At 35.2% G+C, this 21918-nt stretch overlaps 1 protein-coding gene, 1 long non-coding RNA gene and 2 pseudogenes across 3 annotated transcripts in view; all 4 read right to left on the minus strand.

Annotated features, from left to right (window-relative positions):
* Positions 1–59: 59 nt before the first annotated feature.
* On the minus strand, positions 60–1799 carry LOC148766077 (alkane hydroxylase MAH1 pseudogene; annotated as a pseudogene). The gene has a single exon (XR_016029202.1). The product of XR_016029202.1 is annotated as an alkane hydroxylase MAH1 pseudogene (transcript).
* A 5295-nt stretch (positions 1800–7094) lies between these two features.
* LOC105972625 (uncharacterized) lies at positions 7095–9530 on the minus strand. The gene is made up of 5 exons (XR_016029114.1): positions 9323–9530; positions 8235–8338; positions 8034–8138; positions 7471–7942; positions 7095–7371 (listed from the first exon to the last, which is right to left on the minus strand). It is a non-coding gene; the product is annotated as an uncharacterized LOC105972625 (long non-coding RNA).
* An 8065-nt stretch (positions 9531–17595) lies between these two features.
* Positions 17596–19234, minus strand: LOC105968537 (alkane hydroxylase MAH1 pseudogene; annotated as a pseudogene).
* A 996-nt stretch (positions 19235–20230) lies between these two features.
* LOC105963453 (alkane hydroxylase MAH1) overlaps positions 20231–21918 on the minus strand; it is a 2184-nt gene continuing 496 nt past the window's right edge. Inside the window, exon 1 of the mRNA XM_012987857.2 lies at positions 20231–21918. This exon is cut by the window's right edge and continues 496 nt beyond it. Within this exon, the coding sequence (XP_012843311.2) occupies positions 20690–21918 (1229 nt within the window). The 3' untranslated portion in view covers positions 20231–20689.

The raw sequence follows: 21918 nt of genomic DNA on the forward strand, positions 1-21918 counted from the left end.
ATATATATATATATATATATATATATATATATATATATATATATATATATATATATATATAGTGGTAATTAATAAATTTAATTTCTTTTGGATAACTTGACCATCAATCCATTTCTAGCTTGAAGTATGATGGAGTCACGAGGAGCAACTACGTGCCCCTTCACGAGCTCGATCTTGTAACGATATATAATCGTCGCGGCCACCATTTTCATTTGCACGAACGCCATCTCTTTCCCGACACAAGTCCTCGGTCCCACGTTAAATGCCGGGAACTTGTAAGAAGGCTCGCGCTTCGTCCCTCCACTAGCCGAAATCCATCTCTCCGGCTTGAACTCCAAGCAATCTTTCCCCCACACCGACTCCGTTCTTCCAACCGAATAGAAAGAAACTATCACTTTAGTATTCGGTTTTAGTTGATTACCGCTCGGAAGAATATCGGCTTCGATCGGAGCTTTATGCTCCAACGCCACCGGAGGGAACAGCCTCAAAGACTCGCACAAAGCTCCGTGTAGATAAATCAACTTACGCGACTCTTCGACATTGAACAATCTCCATTTCTTGTCTTCTTGATGAAGGTTTAATTCGGTCTCGATTTCTTCAAGAATCTTCGTTTCGGTTGAAGGGTTCGTAGCGATTAGCCAGAAAAGCCACGTGAGACAAGTACTCGTTGTATCTCGACCCGCAAGCATCAAACTCAACGCAGTGTCTCTCAGAAAGTCCCGAGTTGTTTTTGTTGTAGTAGTACTCAAACCGGTCGATAATTTCTCTTCGTACGCCTTTCGAAAAGACGCCAACATGTTGTAATTATCGTCGCTTTCTTCTTTCGAAGAATTAGGGATAAGCGGGTATATGAATTCGTCGAACGCCTTCCACGCTTCTAGAAGCTTCCTCTCCGTACCTATCTGCAGCCATTTGAGCAGCTTCCAAATAGTCTCGGGAAGTACGTGCCGGTACAGTAGCGCCTCGATCGCATCGTTGAATGCCTTTTCCGACGGAATGTACGGCAAGTCGACGCACAAGCTGCATGGATCGTAGTCCAGCACTAATTTGCAAATACCATCAAAAGTCAACCGCTGGAAAACATCCTGCAAATCGAAATAATCTCCGCTGTCCGCGAAATAATCGAGAACCGGCAAGAGGCCGGTTTGCACCTTGTGCCAAACGTTGACCTCCAAGAAATCCGGGAATTCAGGGTGAGTCAGCATCGAAAGAGTGGTTCTCCGGTGAAGCTCCCACAACTCGAAATCGGCGTTGAAGATTCCGTCCCCCAAGATTTCGAACATCTTTCGGAACTCGGGGCCCTTCGGATAGTTCGAGAAGTTTCTGCTGAAAATGTGGTGGATGTTTGCAGGGTCGCTTGTGACAACCATGTCCACGTGGCAGAACCAGGGGCCTTTGAACTCGAAAGTACCGCCACACTCGGTTAGAACCGTGGTTGCGTAATCGTGTATGCGGTGCAGATTCTGAATAGCCGCCGGCAGCATCCCGACCAGCGGCCAGTTCGTCGGCTCCGACGAACTCTTTTTCCACCTTCCGCTTATGCAGCGGAAGAGGTAAAGAAAGAAAAAAGGGACGAAGATGAATAATATTGCCATTTGTGAATTAAGACTAATTGAATTTTTTTATTTTTTTGGGGGGGAATCTTTTATGGAATCTCTTGCAATTGGTGTAGTGTGTGTAACACTATTAAATAGAGATCATACGATGAAGGCAGGGAATTAATATCCTATATATGTTGGAGCTGAATGGTTGTGGAAGAATCAACTGTACGTTACTTTTGAAAAAAAAAATTGTGGCTATCCGTTAATTCAATTTTATGTTGCGTCTGTTTTTCCAGCTCATCATTTATGTATTTATTTATGATTATTATTTTATTTTTATTTTGTATGTTGTATTTTTATTTTATTTATTACTTCTTGACTTTTCTTTTTTTCTTTTTTGAATTTATTCCAAAAAAAAAAAAAAGAAAAGTCAAGAAGTAATAACTAATTTTAAATATCTGGGTGGAGATTAATTGTGCGAGTTTTATACGGAGTATTAACTATTAAGGTACAGTACTATAGTTAGGTAGTTTTACAATAAATTGAAAGATTTGAAATTATGGTGCAATATAACCGTAATAATAATTAAAGTACTACGCCTTTCTTTTAACCTATTAAAAGGTGACATCGATTATCACTCGAGTGTAGCTGATTGAGTCATAGGTCGAGAAAAGTGTCGATATTGGATTCGGCACAAATCACACGTACATGTCCCGTGGAAAGGGAATTGCTTCGATGAATGTGCCGGCTAATGTCCACCGACATTGAAGTTAGTGGCGAATCCAGGAATTTAGCCAACAATATTCGAAATTGAGTATATCAGAAAGTTTTTTTTTCCGTACATAGAGTGTTTTTATCTTAGAAAAGTTCCAGGCACGTTTTTATATGCCAATAGTACGATTACAATATCAATGAGTATTAACTAAAATAATCCGAGTGCTCTTTTAAAAAAAAATACCCCTACAGTTGAACTTTATATATATATATATATATATATATATATATATATATAACCTCCTTATATTTTCAATATTGCACATGACCTCCTTGTATTTTAATATAAGTACATAAAATATTCTTATACTTTCAAAAACTTTTTGTTCCTAATCTGCATAATTATTTACTAAGTAAAATACGATAGGGGTTATGTGCTGATATTAAAATAAAATGTTATATTCACAAAAGCTCAAACTACAAGAGGATAAGTCCTATTTACATAAAAAAAAAAAAAAAAAACTATATAAACGGTGTCTTTGTCAATATTAGTAGTTAAAATTAAATGAATGATGTGATAACATCTTACATGTGAAATAAGTGATTGATTATATATTAATATTATTGATTCATCTCTAAAGAGGGTGGTTGAATGTCTCTTTTGTGGGGTATATATAGTACTATACATTTAATTTTTAATTTTTTTTTTATTTTTTTTTATTTTTATTTTGGTTCTAGATGATGAGAGGGTCCGCATCGATCTATCACAGACCGATCTGGTTAAATGATACTGTATTCTCTAATTGTTCCACTAATTAGACCATCTTTGATCAATTTGGTTGCTCGTATTAATGTGAACCATATATAATCACCCACACTTATGTCACACTTACAGTTAAGTTTACGGTTTAACCTATCTATCGACCACGGGCCATTTACGCATTATACCGATTTTGATCTTAAAAATTTCGATCGAGGGCTTTTGTAGGGTGATTGAGGAATTAAATATTCATTTAGAATTCAATTTTGTCTGCATATATGCATGAAGTTAGTGGTTATAAGTTATAACTAACCTAATTAATTTGTGGACAAGTTCATAATTATGATTTATATATATGGCGGGCCATTACTAACTAGTGATCAGATAATGAAAAGGACCATTTAACTTACCTATCCAATCTATTAGTACTACAAACTAACTAAATAAATTTTAAAGGTATCATTTTCATATCTATTAAAAAATTGAAAAGGAAAAAAATGAAAACTAAAAATTTAGCTAGTTATGGAATTTGAATGACAATAACTAATTTCTTTCTTTTTTCTTTAATAGCGATTTTTTTTGAAATATATATAGCTAACCATATATAGCTTATGTGTTTGGAAATTAAACCAATTAATTAAACAGTAATGTACGAGTACGCAGTGGCGGATCCACTATGGTGCAAGGGTGTTGCAGCACACCCTTGATTTAAAAAAAATATTAACTATATATTTATACTACATAACGATTAAAATGTGATAAGTTTGTAATGTGTTGCTGTAGCTGATATGGCATGCACAGGTCGCTCTATAACCCTCTAAAAGACAAGAGTTTGAGTCCCAACTCATAATTTTTTTTACCCCTTCCTATTTCCTATTGGTTTTTTAAATTCTAAACTTTTTCTTACCCTTCCTATGCCATTTAATTTCTAATTTTTTTGTACCATACGAATATTTCAATTGTTTTTTAAATTTCCAAATATGTGGGTATTTTTTTATAGGATGCAAATTTAGATCGGATGCATGGTCTGTTTTAATAGGAAAATCAGATGCCATAAAATGATTGACACGTGGATAGTTTAAATAAAAATATAATTATGATTCTAATAATTGGAAAAATATTGAAAAAGAAAACCCGAGCAAAACCCATAACCCCTCTAACTCTAATTATAATCAGCGTTAAGAGTTAAGACTTGAGTGCCACATGTCAACAAATTAGTGGAATCCGATTTATATTAAATACCGCCTGATCCGCTCAGAATTTAATCTCTTTTTGATATTTGAAAAAAATAAAATCTCCTAATGAAATATATATTTTGCAGCACATTTTCACCAATTTTCTGTCTAAATATTTCCTAATTTTCCCAAAATTTGTAAATAATCTTTTTAAATTTGAAGTTATTACATATTTTCATTGGTAAGATGAAAAAATATTTTTAAATTTACGTGTATAATATTAAAAAAAAAATCGGGTTGCCCCCGAACCCCATAAATATTTACTGCACCATTATATTTTTTATATATTTAATTTCGAACACTCTTGGTAAAAATCCTGAATTCGTCACTGACTGTACGTGTATATATATGTTGGGTGCTAAATACCCACACGCAAGTGTACGTATCGCAAACAAGTAGTAAAGTAGACTCGTGAGAGTCGGATGTCGATCCCACAGGGAATACGCAAATTATTTAATCCTAAGTACCAAATTTTAACAATTACGATTTTTATCCAGCCTACGCAAGGTTGTCAAATTAATTAACTAAATAAATTAAACTAATTAAGAAAACAATTAATTACGAGAAAATATCAATATGAAACGGATCTAGGATTTTATCTTCCCCCTATGCAAGAATTGCTCACCCAAAACCCCTCAATTATGAAATATATGATTCATGATTATTAACCCGAGACACTAATTTACTCATAACCCGCTGTCGCGTGTATTATGAGTCTATTATTCATAAACGATTCACTATATGTCTATGCAAACCAATTATAAATAAAGCATTAACTCACAAGTCTCGTAAATGGCTACCTAAGGTGATATCTGTATGTCTACGACACCACATGCAATTGACACACTCATCCGGTGAAAACTACTCGAAGGCTCTTATACTTACCGTCTAATTATCAAAATAGCTCTGTCAAGTCAATCCCAATAATCACAGATAAAGCACATAAATTGATCAAGTTCATGCACTAACAATCATAACAAGTATAAGAAATAATCATAAAATCATAATTGCATAATCTCAAGAAAACGGGTTCACAATCCCCACATAGGGTTCCAACAAAATCCTAGATTAAAAACTTAGCTACTCATAACGAAAAACATAATAAAAGTAATAAAAATCATAAAAGCTATAAATAAAAGTCAAAGAGGGGAACTAGGATGAAGATTCGTCAAGTCTTCGTCTTCGTTCTTGTGCTCCTTGATCGCGTGTAGAAAGATGAAAAATAAAAACCTAAAGATTAAAGTTAAAAGGTAAAAGATATCTCTAATTGTGTGCTTGTGGCCTTTAAATAGGGTGTAAAAATATAATAGGGCCGGTTTCCTTGTGTAATTAGGATTCCTTCACTGCGCCAATTCGACCATCCGGACGGCCGTGTGAGATTTATGCCTAAAATCCGCACGGCCGCGCGGTCCTTGATTCTCCAGAATTTTGCCTTTTTTACTTTTGGCCCACTCTTTCTCCGAAATTGCAGTTTTCACCCCAAAAGTTGCCAATTCTTCAATTTGCACCTAAAATACAAATAATAACCAAATTAAGCACCAATTATCGTAAAAACACATCAAAAGCTCCAATTTAATTAAGTGTATAAATATACACTTAACACACCCCCAAACTTGAACTTTTGCTTGTCCTCAAGTAAAATCAATGTAAGAACACAAAACACGACTATACATCTCATTACATAGATCGATTGGTCAACTTCATGTTTTCAGAACTTGCAGTTATGATGATAATTCCTAAGTATTCGCAAGCTTAACATTCAACGGCACGTAGTCACTCACTATTACCAGAAACCACAAATCATACAATTGCTTCAAGTATCCAATATTTGCAAGTTAAAAATAGAGAAAATTTATACTTACATGCATATATTTGACTCCAAATACTCACCAAATTATTCAACTCAACTAATATTGAACAATAAGCTATTGGGATCATTGGGACTTTGTGGCTTTCAATTGTTAGGCTCTTTGGTCCGAGGTAGGTAATATGGGTATGTGTGGCTAATTTTTCTTGAAATGAGGTGATTACGCCAAAATTTGAAAGATAGGCGTTTGAAACAATGAATTCACCTCTAGGGACTTTAATAAACTCGACTCCAAAATTCACACGTCAATACTTTTGCCTTTTAGTCAATGGATCGAGTTTTCAACACAATTCAACAACTAGTCCTTATTTCTCCCTTCTAATCTATTCTTCTTCTTCTTTTTCAATTTTTTTTTTTTTTTTTTTTTTTTTTCGAATCGAAGAATTTAGATATATATATATATATAAGGATGCACATATATATATATATATATATATATATATATATATATATATATATATATATATATATATATATATATATATATATATCTTTTCTCTATTTTTTTTTTCTTTTTTTTTTCGATAAATTTTTTTTTTTTTTTTTTTCGAAGAAGAAGAAGAAGAAAGATCTTATAAGAATTTTCGATCGACCTCCACTACACCAAAAAGGCCATTTTCTAACGAATATATCCGTTAGAAATAATTTTTCTAACGGCGAAAAACCGTGAGAAATACTGCGTTAGAAATTGAAGGCTCTAATTTTCTAACACATATAACCGTTAGCAAAATTAAAAAAGTCCGTTAGAAAAATAAATATTCTAACGGTTATGTCCGTTAGAAATATTGTTCCAACGGTTCTTCGTGTAACACTAATAATTAAATTTCTAACGGACAATGCCGTTAGAAAAATTAAAAGATTATGAAAATAATTATTTTTATGATTTTTTAATTTTCACCTGATTTAAAATTTATAAATACTAATAATATAAATCATAAATAAAATAATACCCACATAGAATAAACTCAAATTATTTTATTAGAATAAACATTTAGTACAAAATATATTTCTCCACCATTTACACACAAAAATCAAACCAAAGTACAAAAAATATCCATTACTATCAACTATTACAATATTTTTTTCACTGCATCCTATCTTTCATATACATTAACATATATACATTAACATAAGTATCTAAAAGATCCATTGTACCCAAACCTTTTATAATGCCAAGAATGCTCTTGCATGCATGAGTAATAAGTTCATTATCATCATCTTCAGATAGTGTCTTCATATAAATATTCATCACATCTGCCAACATAAAAGTACTTAGTATCCATCAGTCTTTAGTAGAATTGAAATATAAAACACATATCCAAAAGATTAATTAAGGTGGTAACTATGACTCACATCAACGATTTTGAAAGATCTGCTTGTATAGTTCTCTTCTCTGAAACTCAGAGTTATTTCGTTCCACATCGGAAAAAATTATGTTGTCTTCTTGTCCTTATTAGATCAAATCTACAAAGGCCAGTGAATTTCAATTAACAGGTATATAATTTAAAATAAGAGATAATTGTGAAAACTATAATGATCGAAACCTCTGCAGATATTCGGGGCAAAAGAAACATAAACAACCAAACCGGAGAGCTTATTTGGAGACAAGTAAATTAAAAATGTATTATGAATAAAGAAGGCGACCCCTATTGCTAAAGAAAGTCTTAATGGTTTGTGCGAATTTAGTAGGAGTTTTTCCAACTATATGCATATGTAATTGGCAACACAATCACCTGTAGATACAGAAACAAACTTTAGTATGTATCCAGCTTTACATGCACTTACATGCTCTTTCTTGCTTTCCAGCTCATGACAATATCGAGAACTGCTGCATAACAATTTTGAACATTTAAAATACATAAAATATTTGAGAATCAAACAGAATGTAAGAAGATTAACATATTTTATCTTGTTACCTTGTACGAATTTTAATGCGGCTACTATGATGAAAATGCTTGATAGTTCATGGAATACATTTCCATCAATTGTACCTCTTAAATCACCAGATCAATTCCAAGCAACTATGATCAGAATAAAATAAATTGAAACCGAGATGATTTGCTACGTTAGAGAATAAGATAATTAAAATATAAGGACGAATAACAATTGATGTTTACCTAAAGGTACAATATAAGAAAGCTCCGCATTATGTCATTTCTTATAAATATATGCCAATATGAACGTGTCTCAACAAAATTGAATTTTCCAATCCATCGATCTCCTGTAACAGATTTATTAAAAAACATTGTATAGTTATCAAAGTATCTGCTATATCTCAAATTAACTCAGAAGAAAGATGGAAAATTTCTTAACAAATAGTAGACAGTTTAATACAACCACATGAGCATTGAAATAAGAACATATCCAATAAAAAACAAGATCTACTAAGTTTGAGAGACAAAGGGGTATAAAATCCCTGAAGAAGCTAAGTTTCATTTATGCAGATCACAAGCATGTAACCAGTGCTTGTGTGTGTATCTATATGTGTGCGTGTTTTATGTATGCAGACTAGTAAAACTAGGGCAGTAAAGCAAGCAAAGAAACTAAGACAGTGTTCCTCACTCTCTCAATCCAAAATCAAATGACACTAATATAGTAATATGCACCTGCACTTAAAGTTAGGAGTCCATCTGCCCTTTCAAACTATTACCATGCCCTTTAAAACTATTACTATGCTCTTCATCTCTCATTTTCAAGTCAAGAGTCCCTCTGCCCTTTCAAACTATTATCATGCGAAGCCATTAAACTAGAAATGCTTAACTGTAAAATACTTCTATCCTATATTAATAAGCGGGCAATCTAAATGCAATGTAAAATCCCTAATTCCAAAATTAATTATCTTTCTATTCCAAAATTCATAAAACACACATAATGGTATCCATAAAAAAATCAGAATCCAAAAAGAGTATACTTTAGGAGGTTAGCAATCAACCTTTTATCATATTAGTGAATATCATATCATTCTCACATCCAAGATAAAATAACAAAAAAAAAATTGGGGACAATTAAAATCAATTCTCGAAGAAAATACAAATTAAAACCGGATATTTCTTGTGTCGCTCAAATTGCTTCCATCGTTGCCACACCAACATCCGCAATTGAATTCGAGAGGGATTAAGTGTCGTGGTTGACGGTTCGCGAGAAAATGAAAACCCTAGATTCTAAATCCTAAATGATGTACAAATCAAGGTGTGGGGGAACATACCTCTTCGGTGGTTGTGGTGTTGCCATTACAGATTTGTGGCGCCTTTCTCCTCTTCTCGCCGTTTCTCCATTTTCAATCTAACTCAGAACTGCTTTCTCTATCGTGCACACACTCTACTGTTGAAAATTCACTCTATTATCACATTTTTATTTAATATTTAATGGAAGAGCAGAGGAATGCTCTTTTCATTCTTAATTAAATTGACCCATTAATATAATTTTAATATATATATATATATATATATATATATATATATATATATATATATATATATATATATATATATATATATATATATATATATATAATATTTAGAATATAAGTCCGGTTAAAGTTGTCAAAAAAAAATTTAGAATATAAGTCCGGTTAAAGTTGTAGCTAACACTTAAATACCGTTACAAATACATTTTCAATTAAAAATATATATTTATTATTAATAGTAACATATAAATTGAAATTCTAACGGGCAACTATCGTTAGAAATTTCCAACGGCCTATATCTGTTACAAACAATAAATTTATGCCGTTAGAAAATCTTCATTTTGGTGTAGTGCTCCAAGGGATAATTATTCAACAATCTCCACTTTTCTACCTTCCACATATTGGCTAAAAGAAAGAACACCTTTTCTCTGAGGCTCAAATCAAGGTTCTAAGGATAATTTGACAAAAAGGGTAGGCTTGAAAGGCTCAAACGGTTCAAAGAAGGCCCAAATCATATCCCAAATCACTTACTACCCAACACTTCGTATCATAAATGTCCTAAGGTGAGATTTAAAACCGAACAAAGCATGATTTAGCACAAATAAATTCCAAATTTAAAATACAAAACATTCAACCAAAGCAATGCATAAGGCGTGATTCCTAGCAATAATTCACTTCTACGTTCCGTTGAATCGAAAGCTAAACAAATATCTACTCCTTATCACATAAAACAAGTAATCTCATCATCAAACATTGACCATCTCCCATCATCATAATTCATCGATGCATCGATTTTTTTTTTCTTTTTTTTTTTTCGAGTAATAAAACGATAACTAAAACAAAAAAAATAACGCAAGCAAACTAACAAACAAGCAAAACACAAATATAACCACCCCCAAACTTAAAATTCACATTGCCCTCAATGTGATTCGCCCAAAGTTTAAGGATAGAAAACACCTGTTTAAACGGCGGGACCATCGTCGGGTTGCTCACCAACTCCACCATGTGCATGAGCATCATCCTCCTCGTCATCCTCCAATAGCTCGAGTACCGGCTCAATAATCGGTGCGGGAAAATCGTCGAACACCTTGTGGGCGTTCTTGGTGGAATAGGTTTTTCGAGAAAATTGCACCGTTCTTGAATCTCCCTGCGCAAATCAACAACAAACCCCTTTGATTACGTATTATATGGTAAATTTTCGGTGAAATTTGTCAAAGAAAAGGGAAAATTTCGAAAAAAAGAAGGGAGGGTTCGAAGTGGGGGAGAGAGGGGATTTGGGAATTATGGAAATTGTTTTTTTTTTTTTTTTTTTTTTTTTCCGCACGGCCGTGCGAAATTTAGGTGAAAAATCCGCACGGCCGTGCCATTTTCCAATTTTGGGCAGTAGCCTCTTCAAATTTCGCACGGCCGTGCGAGATTTAGGTGTAAAATCCGCACGGCCGTGCCCTTTTCCTATTTTGGGCAGTAGCTTCCCCGAAATCTCACACGTCCGTGTGAGATTCCTGCCCTTTTCTTGCACGGCCGTGTGAATAATTGCAATTAGGTCCCTGCAAAATAAAAACTTCCTATTAGTGCCCCTAAAATTTTTTTTTTTTTTTTTTTTTTCAAAGCTGAAATAAAATAAGAGCAAACACTAACAAGTTAAATAAATAAAAACACAAATAATAAAATAAAAAAATAAAATAAAAGAAAAGAAAAACGAAAGCTCGGGTTGCCTCCCGAGAAGCGCTAAGTTTATAGTCTTCAGCCAGACTTTGTTCCTCTTCTTCAATTCCTTAGCTTTTGAACCCATCTCCTAACTTCCTTTTGGAGAAAGTCTTGAATAAATGGGTTGATCCGATTCTTCTTTCGACTGGTTCGCTTAGGACTGCCCTTGAATTTATTCTTCTTGATGTCATGAGGCTTGCCAACATCGTCTTTTATCACGGTGTTTTGAGTAGGTGTTGTAACCAACTCAACCTTTTTCTTATGTTCTCCTACATGCACATTAGTATCCACAAAAAAATTTAAATCATGTAATTCAACAGGAAAAAGTTTAGAATCACTTACCTCATCAAGAAGATAACATCCATTAGCCGTAATAGGCTTTTCATCCACCCGGTACATCTTGAAGATCACTGTTTCTTCCCCCACACTCATTCTTAGCTCTCTCTTTCCTACATCAATAATTGACCTACCGGTTGCTAAGAAGGGGCGTCCTAAGATAAGGGGAATATTTTCATCTTCCTCTATGTCTAGTACTAGAAAATCGGCCGGGAGTATAAACTTATCTACCTTGACCAATACATCCTCCACTATACCTAAAGGGTGAGTAAAAGATCTATCGGCTAGCTGCAAGGTCACGGAAGTGGGCTTAATTTCTCCTAAGTTCAATTTCTCATAAATTGATAAAGGCATTAAATTTACGCTCGCCCCTTGATCACACAACGCCCGCCCAAAATACCTAGTACCTATTGTGCATGGAATGGTACAACTCCCCGGATCTCTAAGCTTCTGTGGAATTTTATTTGCAAGGATAGCACTACTTTGCTCATTGAGGTCTATGATTGCTGCACACTCCGGAAGCCTCATCTTCTTCGATACAAGTTCCTTTATAAACTTAACCCAATTCGGCATATGCTTAAGTGCCTCAACAAAAGGAATATTAACATGCAACTTTTTAAGATAATCCAAAAATAACTGAAATTGCATATCAAGCTTGGAGTTTTGAAAACGTTGAGGGAAGGGTACCTTGGGAGTATATTCACTTACTGCGATCTTTGTGTTGCTTGGCCCGACCTCGGTCTTTTCTTTGGGCTCCTCTACAATAGGCGGTGGTGCAACGGAATTTTTAGGACCTTCCTCTAATTGCCTCCCATTTCGCAAACTTACTGCATTGCACTGCTCGATGTTGCTCTTTCGAGGATCTTCCGTATTCGACGGCAGTGCTCCCAATGGCCTCGCGTTTAGCTGGGTTGCAAGTTGACCCATCTGTGTTTCCAAATTTTGGATGGCGGCTTGAGTGGTTGTCATAAATTGCGCCAAGATATTTGCGAGATCTCCACCTTGAGGTTGAGCTTGAGGCGGATTTTGGAATCCGGGAGCTGGCCTTTGTCCTTGCTGATTTCCTCCCCATCCAAAGTTGGGGTGATCTTTCCATCCCGGATTATAAGTGTTGGAGTACGGGTTCCTCTGTTGTCGGTTGGTGTCATTCACGTAATTTAGAGACTCCGTTTCTTCTAAGCACCGGTCGGGACCTTGGACTGCATGGACTTGTTGAGTCTACAAAGCTGCTACTTGCTTGGATAGCTTTTCTAACTGGGCGGTGATTGCGGTGACCCCGTCTAACTCTAAAATTCCTCCCGTCTTATTGGCTCCGCTATTTGACCGGTCTGATGCCCGCATGTATTTATTCCTAGCGATTCGCTCCAAAAGTTCGTATGCTTCGTCATAGGTCAAGCTCATGAACATACCGCCAGCTGCTGAATCGAGCAACGTTCTCGAATTATCTTGCAATCCGTCATAAAATATTTGAAGTTGCCGCCACTCTTGAAGACCATGATTGGGGCATCTCCGAATTAATTGTTTGAATCGCTCCCACGTCTCGAACAGCGCTTCACCGGCTTCTTGTAAGAAGTTTTGTATTTCTCTCCGGATTCTCTCAGTTTTGGTTGGGGAGTTGTACGTATTCATGAAGAGCTGTGCTAGCTGGGGCCAAGATGAGATGGAGTGCGGTGCACGAGTTTGTAACCATTCTCGGGCTGCTCCTTGCAAAGAGTGCTTGAAAAGGCGGAGTTGCAGTGCTTCAGGAGATACTCCGTTCATCTTGTGCGAATCACACGTTTCGAGAAAATTGACCAAGTGGAGATGCGGATCTTCATGAGCTAATCCGCTGAACAACCCATTGTTTTGGAGCATAGTAAGGAGTCCCGCTCGAATTTCGAAATTGTTGGCTTCAACGGGGGGCTGCTGGATGCTCGATTGGAACCCATTGAGTGTTGGAACGGTGTACTCATGCAAGGCTCGTTGACGATGTGGTGGATTAATGAGCTGCTGTTGCTCTTGCTCGTTGACGATATTTCCTGCCGCATTCAGTAGGTGCCCTTGGTCATCTCCCCTACGATTATTCTCTTCTTCCATTCGCATAAAAAGTACCTAAAACAAAAATAATAAAAATAAAATAAGCAAAAACAATAATAAAATAAAATAAATAAAAACGGCTGAAGTAAGAAAAATTGCTCAAATTTAATATTAGGATAAATAGATAATTTAGCCGTATTCCCCGGCAACGGCGCCAAAAACTTGTTGGGTGCTAAATACCCACACGCAAGTGTACGTATCGCAAACAAGTAGTAAAGTAGACTCGTGAGAGTCGGATGTCGATCCCACAGGGAATACGCAAATTATTTAATCCTAAGTACCAAATTTTAACAATTACGATTTTTATCCAGCCTACGCAAGGTTGTCAAATTAATTAACTAAATAAATTAAACTAATTAAGAAAACAATTAATTACGAGAAAATATCAATATGAAACGGATCTAGGATTTTATCTTCCCCCTATGCAAGAATTGCTCACCCAAAACCCCTCAATTATGAAATATATGATTCATGATTATTAACCCGAGACACTAATTTACTCATAACCCGCTGTCGCGTGTATTATGAGTCTATTATTCATAAACGATTCACTATATGTCTATGCAAACCAATTATAAATAAAGCATTAACTCACAAGTCTCGTAAATGGCTACCTAAGGTGATATCTGTATGTCTACGACACCACATGCAATTGACACACTCATCCGGTGAAAACTACTCGAAGGCTCTTATACTTACCGTCTAATTATCAAAATAGCTCTGTCAAGTCAATCCCAATAATCACAGATAAAGCACATAAATTGATCAAGTTCATGCACTAACAATCATAACAAGTATAAGAAATAATCATAAAATCATAATTGCATAATCTCAAGAAAACGGGTTCACAATCCCCACATAGGGTTCCAACAAAATCCTAGATTAAAAACTTAGCTACTCATAACGAAAAACATAATAAAAGTAATAAAAATCATAAAAGCTATAAATAAAAGTCAAAGAGGGGAACTAGGATGAAGATTCGTCAAGTCTTCGTCTTCGTTCTTGTGCTCCTTGATCGCGTGTAGAAAGATGAAAAATAAAAACCTAAAGATTAAAGTTAAAAGGTAAAAAATATCTCTAATTGTGTGCTTGTGGCCTTTAAATAGGGTGTAAAAATATAATAGGGCCGGTTTCCTTGTGTAATTAGGATTCCTTCACTGCGCCAATTCGACCATCCGGACGGCCGTGTGAGATTTATGCCTAAAATCCGCACGGCCGCGCGGTCCTTGATTCTCCAGAATTTTGCCTTTTTTACTTTTGGCCCACTCTTTCTCCGAAATTGCAGTTTTCACCCCAAAAGTTGCCAATTCTTCAATTTGCACCTAAAATACAAATAATAACCAAATTAAGCACCAATTATCGTAAAAACACATCAAAAGCTCCAATTAAAAGATACAATTAAGTGTATAAATATACACTTAACAATATATATATATATATATATATATATATATATATATATATATATATATATATATTACTTGCTTTATTTACCTATAGCTCATCTAGCTTATTTTTACAGAAACTCTTGCTTAATTAATTGGGTCCATTTGATATACACCCCTAGAATGAAAAATATATAGGGATAGGTCCACCCCTAAAATTCTTCCTTTGAGATACCCCCCTGGAGATGCAAAAATACTATTGTGCCCTTAAGTGCAATTTTCGCCCAACTGCATTCAGTATTTCCGTCCCTATATTCAGCATAATGCTGAACTGCATTTAGCATTTTGGGCCTACATTTATCATTTTTCTAGATTATTTTAATAAAAAATATAAATTCTTATTTTATTATTATTTTTTATATATATCGTATTTTGTATTTTTTTTTATTTTTTAATTTTTTTTAATTTTTAATTTTTATAATTTTTTATTTTTTTAATTTTTTTAATTTTTTAATTTTTTTTTTAATTTTTTTAACTTTTTTAATTTTTTTTATTTTTTTATTTTTTTTTATTTTTTTTTTAATTTTGTAATTTTTAATATTTTAATTTTTTTATTTTTTTTTTGATAAATTTACTGTACTGAATTGACTATATATGACTATAGTATACCACAGTCATGTATAGTTATATGTAATCATGTACTGTCTTTTTACCCCAAAATTAATTTAAACAAACAACAAAATTCACAATTTAATCTTGATATTATAAATCAACTAACCCAAAAAAAATGAAAAAAACACAATCACATGCATATAATCTTCAAAACATGAACACACATTACTATACATTAAAAAACACATAACATACATATAAATATATGTTACTACACGTGACTATAGTTATATACAATTATCTATAGTTATATAAGTGGCATAAGTCTGGAGTACTGTAGCATGAATCCAACTTCACAAAGGCACTTCATCGAATTTTAGTCTATGCATGTCATAAAACTATAATAAAAGCAAAACCTGCGACAAAAAAAATACGAGTTAAATAGCAAAATGGAACATGCGAGTTAGATTACATGAAAAATACAAAAAAAACATGATTTTTTTGTTGATAAATTTACTGAACTAAAATCGACTACAAATGACTATAGTAGACTACAAGTCCTATATATAGTCATGTATAGTTACATGTAGTCATGACTATACATGACTACATGTGACTGACTATATATGACTGTATATGACTAAATAGAACTGTATATTCACCTGACTCAAATCACTCATGTAAATAACCACTACTGGTTAAATTTCTATTACAGACAAACAAAGCTCTCACACATTAGGCATTTCAAATCATCTTCAAATAAATACAAAAAAAAAAATTATATATGATTTATAATAAAAAATCAAATTACATAAAAAATACAAAAAAAACATGATTGTTTTTGTTGATAAATTTACTGAACTAAAATCGACTACAAATGACTATATTATACTACAAGTCCTATATATAGTCATGTATAGTTACATGTAGTCATGACTATACATGACTACATGTGACTGACTATATATGACTGTATATGACTAAATATAACTGTATATTCACCTGACTCAAATCACCAATGTAAGTAACCACTACTGGTTAAATTTTCATTATACAAAAACAAAGCTCTCACATTTTAGGCATTTCGAATCATCTTCAAATAAATACAAAAATTAAATTACATATGATTTATAATAAAAAATTAAATTAATCCAAAGAAAAATATTTTAATATTAATTGTTCATAGATCTTCAAAAACATAGTAGATCTGGTTTTTTTTTAAATAAATACAGTAAATATATACGAATCGAAAACCACCAATTCGAGATCTAAAATTCACTATTAGATCTTACACAATTTAAAAATTTCGAATTCAGTTTGTTTCATAAAAAAAATAATAAAATAAGGTGAAATAGTGATAAGAATTCAGATCTTCGAAAAATAAATTAAAAATGGATTGGCATTCATAAATTAAAAAAATAACTTAAAAAAAGTGAAGTGAATTAGTACCGAGTTCAAGACGGTGGGAGGAGCAACGACGGCCGGCAACGGAGCAGCGGAGCACGGCAGAGCAGCGGAGCACGGCGGAGCACCACGGAGCAACAGAGCACGACGGAGCACGGCAGAGCGGCAGAGCAGCGGAGAAGGCGAAGTGACGGAGAAGGCGGAGCGGCGGAGAAGCAGAGCGACGGAGAAGGCGGGGAAGCGGAGAAGCGACGGTGGGAGGTGAGAGATAAGAGAACAAGAATTTTGAGAGAGAGAGAAGAGAAGCGTGGGAGAGAGAGAGAGAAAAGAAAACGGCCGTGGGAAGGGAGAGAGAAATTAAGGAGAGTTGGTGAAATTTAAGGTTTTAAATTGTAACTAAAAGGGTAAAACTGGTATTTCAATTTGTCTAGGGAGGTCTATCAAATTAAGATTAAAATTTGGGTTTTTGACTAGCAAAGAAAAATCCTTAGGACCTTTCCCTATATATTTTCAAAACTAGGGAGTTATCCCTCATTTCCCCTAATTAATTAATTAATTAGTTAGTTTGGCATTTCTTTTGGATAACGTGACCTTCAATCCATGCTTTGCCTGAAGTATGATAGAGTCACGTGGAGAAATTACATCATTACCCTCCACAAGCTGAATCTTGTAACGATATATGATTGTAGCTGCCACCATATACAAAAGCCATTTCTTTGCCGACACAAGTTCTCGGTCCGGCATTAAATGCCGGAAACTTGTAAGAAGGCTCGTGTTTTATCAAACCACTATCCGAAATCCATCTCTCTGGCTTGAACTCCGAGCAATCGTTTCCCCATACCGACTCCATTCTTCCCGTCGAATAGAACGAAACTATCACTTTCGCATTCGATTTTATGTATTCGCCACTTGGCAGATTATCGGGTTCAATCGGAGCTTTATGCTCCAATGCCACAGGAGGGAACAGCCTCAAAGACTCGCACAAAGCCCCGTGTAGGTAAATCAACCTACGCGACTCTTCCACATTGAACGATCTCCATTTCTTGAATTCGGCCTCGATTTCTTCAAGAATCTTCATTTCGGTTGAAGGGTTTGTGGCGATTAGCCAGAAAAGCCACGTGAGACAAGTGCTTGTTGTATCTCTACCCGCGAACATCAAACTCAACGTAGTGTCCCTTAAAAAATCACTAGTCGTAGTTCTCGAACCACCACTAAAACAATTACCATTATTAATAATTGTTTTTTCTTCGCATCCTAACAGACCGGTAGACTTGAACCTTGTTCCTACATGACCTGATCAATTTGATCAGGCACTCGCCGTCTATTTTCATTGTTCAAATCTTTGACAACGTAGGCCTTTCGAAATGATGCTAACAAGCTATAATCGTCGTCTTTTTTACGCTCTCCCTCCTTAATTAACGGATATATGAATTCGTCGAACGCCTTCCAAGCTTCGATAAGCTTCCCTTCTTTACCAATTCTCAGCCATTTTTGCAGCTTACATATGCTCTCCGGCAGTACATGCCTGTACAATAGGGCTTCGATGGCGTCGTTAAACGCCTTCTCGCATGGAATAAGTGGCATGTCGACGCACAAGCTGCATGGATCGAAATCCAACACCAAATTACATATACTATCGAAAGTGAACCTTTGAAATATATCTTGTAAATCAAAATCAATCCCTTGTCTCGAAAAATTGTCAAGAACCGGCAAAAGCCCTTTTTCCACCTTTTCCCAAATGGAACGCTCCAACAAGTCGTAAAACTTCGTGTGGTTCAAGAACGAGAGAGTGGTTCTCCAGTGAAGCTCCCATAACTCAAAATCGGCGTTGAAAATCCCGTCTGCCGAGATTTCGAACATCTTCTTGAATTCCGGACCCTTTGGATAGTTCGAGAAGTTTCTGCTGAAAATATGGTGGATATTTTTAGGGTCACAAGTAACCAACATATCCATGTTGAAAACCCCGGGGAATAAATGTGCCGCCGGATTCAATGAGAATCTCCGTGAAATAGGCGTGGATCCAGTGGCAGTTCTGAAGAATCGCCGGCAGCATTCCGACCAGTGGCCAGTTCGTGGGCAACGAGGTTTTTTTCCGGATTTTAGTACGCCAAACAAAAAGTAAAATAATTATGGTGAGGATAAACAAGAAAAGATCAGGGTATTCAAAGATGGCCATTAGAGCTTGGATTTGGATTTTTCGTGTTTTTACAATATGTTTGCATGTTATCAATCCGTTGCCTTTATAATAAAACGAAAACGTTTACGATCTCTCTTGTCGATCGATATCAAAAATTGGCAGCAGTTGGGCAAAAATTAAGTGCAATGCCTCACATTTAGGTAAGGAAACTGCAATTTAGGCTGGATATAACTAATTAGCATGACTCGTATAGTTAATGAATATTAGTTGTGTACAAATAATAATTTCACAAATTTTCAATAAGATATGCTAATTAATTAACATATTCCCCACTATAATTGTTAATTATCCCTTGTTACGCACTAATGTCATAAATTATTAGTACACATATAATTACATTTTTTTGATCAAATAAAACAATTCCTATGCATAATTAAGTTACTTAATAAATAAATAAATAATTATCGTGCTTTACAATAAGCAAATTATTAGGATTATTGAAAAATAAAAATATGAAAAATGCTCAAAAAACATTTGAGTGGGCAGATATGAATGAATAATTGAGGAAGTTATTGCAGCAAGACATGGTTAGCTAGAGAGACAATAATCCTTTGCGATTATGATATGAACCCTTCACCATCCCCGTTTCACAGTATTTGTCACTTTTGAGATTTTTTTTAGAATTACAACGTTGTGTCATCTTATTAACTGTTCAACACTCTCTTTAAATTAACTAGTAAATAAGGACATTTTAGTCTACAATACTGATTTTCCTAAAATCAAGACATGTTTATTAAATTTCTTGACATTTGTGCAAATTTGAAAAACGGATATTGTTTAGGAACGTTGGGAGTTACCATTTTTTTAACTTTAGTATGATGGAGTTTCCTGCTTAATTTGAATTACATGGGTTTGCTTTCGGTTGGGCTAAAAATAATAAATATTGGGCCGAGCCCAATATGCCGAATCAGCTTTTCTGACAATATCAATTACGAATATAATTTTAATTTTTAATACTAATAAATAAAAATGTAATAATGCACTTCGAACTTGAATTCAAAATCTCAAGCAAATATTCATAGAACTGAAATACTGATGTAAAAGGCAATCAATCACATGTGCCTTTATCTTGAAACGTTTCACACCACACAATCACCGACCACAAACATTACTATTCCGGACAAATTACGGTCACTCTCGAAATAAGCTGAAATTACGAAAAGAAATCGCTCGTTTTTTGATAAGCACAACCACTCGTTCAATTGTGTATTGCCTTAAACCCTCCTTCATCAGTAGATAAGTTTGACATATCACAATACATAATTGAGGGGTAGTTGTAATTACCCAAACATGAGAGACTTTTTCGTAATTTCAGCATATGGCTCAAGGTTATAATTTGCCCTTACATCAATTATAAATCTCTTACACCATAATTTACAATGCTAAGACACCAAATCTTGATTTTAAAACAAAACACCAAATTCGACAGCTTCTTTAGTTAATCAGACATTAATAATTTCTTGTAGATAACCTGACCTTCAATCCATGTTTGGCTTGTAGTATAATGGAGTCACGAGGAGAAACAACCGGATAACCACGACCTTCCAGAAGCTCAATCTTGTAACGATATATAATCGTAGCCGCCACCATTTTCATTTGAGCGAACGCCATCTCTTTGCCGAGACAAGTTCTTGGTCCGGCATTAAATGCCGGAAACTTGTAAGAAGGCTCGTGCTTTGTCCTGCCACTATCCGAAATCCATCTCTCTGGCTTGAACTCCAAGCAATCTTTTCCCCACACCGACTCCATTCTTCCGGTCGAATAGAACGAAACTATCACTTTAGTATTCGGTTTTAGTTGATTACCGCTCGGAAGAATGTCGGGTTCAATCGGAGCTTTATGCTCCAAAGCCACCGGAGGGAATAGCCTCAAAGACTCGCACAAAGCCCCGTGTAGATAAATCAACTTTCGCGACTCTTCCACACTGAACGATCTCCATTTCTTGTCTTCTTGATGAAGATTTAATTCGGTCTCGATTTCTTCAAGAATCTTCGTTTCGGTTGAAGGGTTCGTAGCGATTAGCCAGAAAAGCCACGTCAGACAAGTACTCGTTGTATCTCGACCTGCAAGCATCAAACTCAACGCAGTGTCCCTCAGAAAGTCCGTAGTTGTTGTAGTAGTACTCAAACCGGTCGATAATTTCTCTTCGTACGCCTTTCGAAAAGACGCCAACATGTTGTAATTATCGTCGCTTTCTTCTTTCGAAGAATTAGGGATAAGCGGGTATATGAATTCGTCGAACGCCTTCCACGCTTCTAGAAGCTTCCTCTCCGTACCTATCTGCAGCCATTTGAGCAGCTTCCAAATAGTCTCGGGAAGTACGTGCCGGTACAGTAGCGCCTCGATGGCATCGTTGAATGCCTTTTCCGACGGAATGTAGGGTAAGTCAACGCACAAGCTGCATGGATCGTAGTCCAGCACTAATTTGCAAATACCATCAAAAGTTAACCGCTGGAAAACATCCTGCAAATCGAAATAATCTCCGTTTTCCGCAAAATAATCGAGAACCGGCAAGAGGCCGGTTTGCACCTTGTGCCAAACATTGACCTCCAAGAAATCCGGGAATTCGGGGTGAGTCAGCATCGAAAGAGTGGTTCTCCGGTGAAGCTCCCACAACTCGAAATCGGCGTTGAAGATTCCGTCCCCCAAGATTTCGAACATCTTTCGGAACTCGGGGC

This window comes from Erythranthe guttata, chromosome 13 (assembly GCF_056151865.1).
Source record: "Erythranthe guttata isolate IM_541 chromosome 13, IM_541, whole genome shotgun sequence".
NCBI classification, from domain to species: domain Eukaryota; kingdom Viridiplantae; phylum Streptophyta; class Magnoliopsida; order Lamiales; family Phrymaceae; genus Erythranthe; species Erythranthe guttata.